The 6,595-nt window shown below is 42.0% G+C and overlaps 1 protein-coding gene across 1 annotated transcript; it reads right to left on the bottom strand.

Annotated features, from left to right (window-relative positions):
• Positions 1-352: 352 nt before the first annotated feature.
• LOC101644699 (DNA-directed RNA polymerase III subunit RPC9) lies at positions 353-1,195 on the bottom strand. The gene has a single exon (XM_013006456.2). The coding sequence runs from the start codon at positions 1,167-1,169 to the stop codon at positions 723-725; it is 447 nt and encodes a 148-aa protein (XP_012861910.1). The 5' UTR covers positions 1,170-1,195; the 3' UTR covers positions 353-722.
• Positions 1,196-6,595: the final 5,400 nt, after the last annotated feature.

Here is a 6,595-nt window from a genome sequence, read left to right as displayed (position 1 = left end):
CCAGTTCTCCGACACTGGCCGTGGCTAGGGCTGGTCAGGGTGCCCTTGGTCTTTCTGCAGGGAGGGTTTGCCCAGGGCATAAACAAAGCTCACCTGCTCCAGAGGGCGGCCCCTCCCAGGGCTCCCATCTCTAGGAACCAGGACCGTTAGAGAGGCAGCTGGCTTGGCCTTGGGGTCATGGGTGTCACTGCTGGGGTGGTGTGTCCTGGAAGACTCGCAAGGTGCAGTCCACCTGGGTGGGCCAGCACATGGGGCAGCCTGCCGATGTGAGACCATCCCGGAGAGGGGATCTACGCTCAGGGTCTCGAGGTAATCTGGGGCCACTCTCAGCTGCCTAGCTTGGAGCCCCGGCACGGACCTCGGTCAGCACATGGAACCAATTACCAGGGCTCAGCATGGAAACATGAGTCTGCGAGCAGCTGTGTCAGGACCTCCTGCAGGGCCACCACGGCCGGGCAGGAAGTATTCCAAGCACAGAAAGGGCGAGGTCACTGTCATCCCAGACTCTCTCCTCTCCCCAGCCCCTTGCCCAGACCACCTCAGCCTGTCTTCTCCCTGAGGCACAAGTCTTCAGTCTTAGCCTATCTTTTGGAGATAGGTGAATTTTCGTGTTCCACCCAGTAATCAAAAGAATCAGGCCCGCTGGAGTGGTGAGTGAAACCCAATCACAGCCCTCTCGGTGCCCGGGAGTGGCGCTTCTTGGCGGTGGCCGGTGCCCTGGGCTAGGCTGGGCCCTCCTGTTCCATGGCCGAGGCAGCAGTGCCCTCAGGCTCAGGCTCAGGTTCCGGGTCAGCAGGCAGGATGCTGGTGTCGGTGTGCAGCAGGGCCTCGATCTGCTCCTCCGTGAGCCGCTCCTCGCTCTCCTCCACTATCAGCTGAATCTCAACAGCAGTCATAGGCCTGTGGTTCAACAGCTTCAGCTTTTCAGCTTTGGTCAAGTTGTGGCTTTTCATCGCTGTGAGAAATTCTCTGACAATCTCGGGACTCTGATGTCTGCACGGCGTTTTCGATATATACTTTAATGTTTCATAGGTGATGGTATTCAGGTTCTGCTGCCCGGAGCTGTGCTTATTCTTTCCACTTTCTTTGCGCTGCTCTTTCAGATCCGTCAGTAACTGGAACACCTCGTAGTTGCTCAGCAGGGCAGAATTGGCGTCCTTCACTTCCATGTCGTCCCCGTCTCGCGTCTCGTCACCTCCGGCCGCCGGCGGAGCACGAGCCCCCCTCCATCCCGCTACCACCGCTTCTTGCCTGCTCTTCCGCCAAAAATACATATTTTTACCACAATTTCAAAAGGTAAGAGAATAAAATATCCAACACATTTTGTCTTTTATGACCACTTGCCTGCCACCAGAAATAACCGAACAATTTTATATATCCCCTAAAGTCACTCTTATAGTAGTTAGCCTGGGCTCAGTTTTACATCAGTAACAACAACAAATCCAAACTCTCAATCGCTTAACATAATAAAAGTTTATATCTACCTATATCTCTAATGTAGATCAGCAAAGAGTCTCTGTTAATCATCCCTCCAATATTCATATTAATAGAGACTTCATTTGGCTATCAGCATTCCTGATCACCAGAACAATGGCAAAATATTTAACGGTTTTTTTTAGTGTTTTTACCTCAAAATGCTACATATCACATCAATTCATATTTCATTATCTAAAGGAAAGCATATAGCTACACCTAACTCTGTAGAAGGCTAAGAAGACTAGTCCTACCACATAAGTGGTAGGGGAAATAGAACTATTTGATAGATAATATTAATGATATTATAATAATATCAATGACTACTGATATCCCTAACATTTTACATGCTTCATGAGGTAAAAGTAAGGCTTTTGTCAGTTAGTGATCTTTGATTGCAAACAATAGGATTTCACATCAGCTAATCTAAGCAATAAAAAATAATTATTGAAAGTATTAAAAAGATAAGATTAAATTACCAGGCTCACCTAGATCAAGAGCCAGAGCACTTCTACGTGTTTTTGGAGCAAAAATAAATTAATGACTTCTCAAAGTTCCCCTGCGTGGGTGAACGAACTTAACACAATTCTTTTGGGTGCTCATCCATGATCCACCCGGGTCCCTGGTGATGACACTGTGGGATAAGCAGTGCGCTGCTAACCACAAGGTCAGTGGTTCTAATTCACCAGATGAGGCTCTCTGCTCTCACAAAGATTTACAACTTCAGAGGCTTGCTGAGTCAGAATCCAGAATCAGTATAATGGGTATACTGACTCACATAAACAGCTTTTGGATCGGGAACATCAGACACCCAAAGGTCCCACCCCAATGAAGAAAGAGAGAATTCCCCCAAAAGAAATACCCCAGTGTTAAAGAAAAGAAGAAAACAGGGGTAGACAAAAAATAAAAACTTTTCTTTTATAAAAATGTGAACTTCATTAAGCTATAGCCTAGCATCTGTTCTATTTTGTCTTGATCCCTCAGATATTTGTGGATAGAAATATAAGGCTGCCCATAATTATCTCGCCTACATGTACCAGGTCTAAAGCGTTGACCATTAGAGCCATTGTTTTGGTTAAGTATTATCTTAACACCTATCATCACTAAAACAATTTATGGTTTGATTTGTAAGATCAGACAAGTCAAAGCTTTCCACCAGGAAGGCCATTTTTAAAAGGCTGCAGGGGGGAAAACTTCCTGAAGATTGGTTACTTGATAGGGAAGTAAGTCTTAAGGACCAGTGACACCTGAGATAGGGTGTGGCAAAGGAGCCACACACCAACATTTTGACAGTCAGAGTATGAACTCGAAATTCCACACTTGCAGTAGCTGCCCTTTGAGTTTGGGTTATAATGGTGTTCTTCATGAGGACCACCGGTTTTTCAGTTATAAATAAAGTGAGTTATTAATATTTGGCAATGCCGATTCTGAATGGAACGTTTTATTGACTACTCTGCCGAGTCCTGGAAGACAGATGGACCAAGCATGTGCACCTCATTTGAAAAGGCAGTAATCTGTAACAAAGGGCCGAAAGTGAGTTCTTTCCACCCTGCACTGTACCCCTGCTCCCCTCCCCCCAACACACACACACACACACACACACACACACACACGTGCGTACACACTGCTTCTGCAGGCTGAGTTTTCTGGATAAACAGAGAGTTCTGCACACGTGAGAAAATGGCCATAGCACATATTTGTGATGGGTTTGAGTTATATTTAGTTACATTTATTTATTTAACATTGTAAAGGACACTGCTGCTAAGTAGATGCTTATAATGTAAAGAGTTCTATAATAAAGCAAATTATCTCAATGCAGTCCTATTGGACACACATTAAACAATCTGGAAGCTGCATTTACTCTCTTGGGCCATGAGTAACGGCCACTTTGCCGAACAGTTCAAATGGAGAAAGAAGTACAAAGAAAAGGAAGTGGGCGTCCATGCCAGTTAGCTAATACATTGCCACTTTAGTTCCCTAAATGGATGGCAAGTGCCTTGAAAAAGTTGACATAAATTCTGAACTCTCAGAAAACTTCTAGAAAGAAGCTTATAGGTTAAAAAAAGATAACTTCTTTAGATTTTAAAAGAGTGAAGACGAAATGAAGGAAACGCTAGTCACTATAGTCAATCACTGTAGTCACTACTTAGACTGAGCAGCTGTAGTCAATTTTCCTAGCAGGTAATGTAGCACACAGTGATCTTGTATTGTGAGAGTTCATTCGAAGAATGGAATTAGGCATTATATCAAATGCTAGTGGTTTGGGTATAGTAGGTAGAGTCAACTATTTGCTTCATACTATCTGGTGGTAGAACTATACTTTTGCTGAGTCACTACAGACCAGAGACTAGATCTAATCCTTAATCTGCCTATGTTATTCTCCTGGTTAAAACACTGGAATGATTACATGTTGATCTTGCCCTACAACATCCTGCCATCACAGGCTTTGCTCATAGCAAGACACTCTCATCTTACTGTTTTCTTTTCAGATCTTCCATTCTCACCTCGATTTCACCTTCAAATGAAACAATCATTCACCACTGAAGAAGCTGTCTTACATATCTTTGAGCTTCAAAATTATGCTTCCTTAACCAATTGCTCATGAGTCACTTTTGACCATAATGACCGCAAGTGTATCAGAGTAGAACTGTGCTCCCTAGAGTTTGCAATGATGGATTTTTCAAAAGAGTAGATCTTAAGACCTTACTTTAAAGGGCCTCTAAGTGAACTTGAATCTTCAGCCTCTTGGTTAGCAGGTGAGCATTTTAACAGCTTGCACCATCCAGGGATTCATAGCCTTTCTTGTTTTCATTGTCATTGGTCAGGTCCAACTCACAGAGCACTCACATATAACAGAAGAAGGGATTTTATGGTTCTGTGCCATCCTCAACATTGTTTGTATTTTTTAACCTTTCCTTTTGCTGCTGCTGCTGCTGCTGCTGTTGTTGTTGTTGTTAGGTGCCACTGAGTCAGTTCCAACTCATGACAACAGAAAAACCCTACCCAATCCAGCGCCATCCTGGCCATTGTTCTTATTTGTTGCAGCTACTGCGTCAATAGATCTTCTTGCGGGCCTTCCTCTTTCCCGCTGCCCCTCTATTACCAGGCACTGGTCTCTCCAGACAACATGTCCTAAGAATGTGAGACAAATCTCGCCATCCTTGTCTCTAAGGAGCATTCTGGCTATACTTCTTCTGGGACAGATCTGTTTGTACATTAGGCAGAACACGGTCCTCTCAATATTCTTTGTCAACACCATAATTCAAACACATCCATGTTTCTTTGCTCTTCATATTCAGTGTCAAATGTTCACATGCATATGAGGCAACTGAAAGTGCCACAGCTTGGGTAAGGCACACCTTAGTCCTCAAAGTAACATCCTTGCTTCTCAACACTTTAAAGAGATCTGGTGCAGCAGATTTACCAAATGTGATGTGTCTTTTGATCTCTTGACTGATACTTCCATAAGGATTGATGGTGGGTCCAAGTTTTGTCAACTATCTTATTCCAATTCACCTAGGTGTCCTTTGAAACTATGGTCCTGATTCCCCCAGGCCCAGAGATTCACTTCCTCAAGGTTTGGGTAATATATAACAAGTTTTCCTAACTTGTTCCCTTATATGCTCCATCACATCCATGCATATACTTGCAGCAAAGTAAATACATATATAAAAATATCTTCTACCAAACCTGTATATTTCATGGATATGGCCCCAATCTTCCTCCCACTTGTGGTCAAGCTGTGTGTCTATCCAACCATCTAGATATAGCTAACCATTATTGCAGAATTATATCGGGTACCACCTCATTGTGGTTTTGATTCACATCTTTTGAATATTTAATGATTACAAGCATTTCTTATGTTTGTTGGCCACCTGAATGTCTGCTGAGGAAGTGTCTGTTCATGTCCTCTGCCCATTTAAAAAAATTGTCTGTAGGTGGATGGAACTCTCAATTTAGCTTCATTGATTTATGTATTTACCTTTGTACCAGTATCAATTCTTTTGATTACCATGGCTGTGTGGTAGGTTTTTGAGGTTGAGAGTGAGCGGCCTCTACTTTCTACTTCTTTTTTAGTAGTGATTTGCCTAGCTGTGGTGACTTTCCTTTCCATATAAAATGGTTGATTAGTTTTTCCATCTCTTTAAAGAATGATGTTGAAATCTGGATCAGGGCTGCATTGTATCTGTAGATTGATTTTGGTAGTACTGACATTTGGAAAATATTGTCTTCCTTTTTATAAGCATGGTATGTTCTTGCGTTTATATATGTGTCACGTGTTTTCTTGTAGTAGTTCTTTGTTGCTTTCTTTGCATAGGTCTTTTGTTCCTCTGGTTAAATTTATTCCTAAGTGTTTCATCTTTTGGGTTGTTACTGTAAATGATATTATTTTCCTGTTTCTTTTCAGATTTCTCTTTGTTAACATAAAACAAGCTAACTGATTTTTGCATGTTGATCTTGTATCTTGCCATTTTGCTGAATTTTCCAATTAGTTCCAGCAGTTTTCTTGTCAAGTCTTTGAAATTCTCAATGAATAAGATCATGTTATTTGAAACAATAGTATAGAGTTCTACTTCTTCTTTGTCAACTTGAGTGTCTTTAATATCCCTTTGTCGCCTAATAGTTCAATATTGAATAGTAGTGGTGACAAAGAGCATCCTTGTCTGGTTCACATTTACAAGGTTAATTCTTTCGGTTTCTCTTTATTGAGAGTAATATAGACTGTTAGTTTTTTATATATGCCCTTTTTAGTTTGAGGAATTTCCCTTCTACTCCATTTAGTTGAGTGTATTTTTATCAGAAATGATGTTGGGTCTTGTCAAATGCGTTTTCTGCATCAGTTGACATGATCAAGAGGTTCTTTTCATTTTTTTATTTATGTGTTGAATTACACCCGCTATTTTTATAATGAACCTGGAGGACATTATGCTGAGTGAAGAAAGTCAATCACAAAAGGACCAACATCATATGAGACCCTGTTATAAAAAATCAACAAACGTTGACTTTGAAGGGTAGCAGAGGTCAGAGGTTACAAAGAGAGGGGAAGTCATAGGCTAGTGGGTAGGTAAGGGTTAACTTGGGTGAAAGAGAAGACCATATACAATAAGAAGGAGGTTGTCAA

Source organism: Echinops telfairi, unplaced genomic scaffold, assembly GCF_000313985.2.
Source record: "Echinops telfairi isolate 266 unplaced genomic scaffold, ASM31398v2 ScPeMD7_3509;HRSCAF=4178, whole genome shotgun sequence".
Classification (NCBI taxonomy): Eukaryota; Metazoa; Chordata; class Mammalia; order Afrosoricida; family Tenrecidae; genus Echinops; species Echinops telfairi.
The sequence above is the reverse complement of the archived record's forward strand: the minus strand, read 5'-3'. Positions and strand labels throughout refer to the sequence as shown.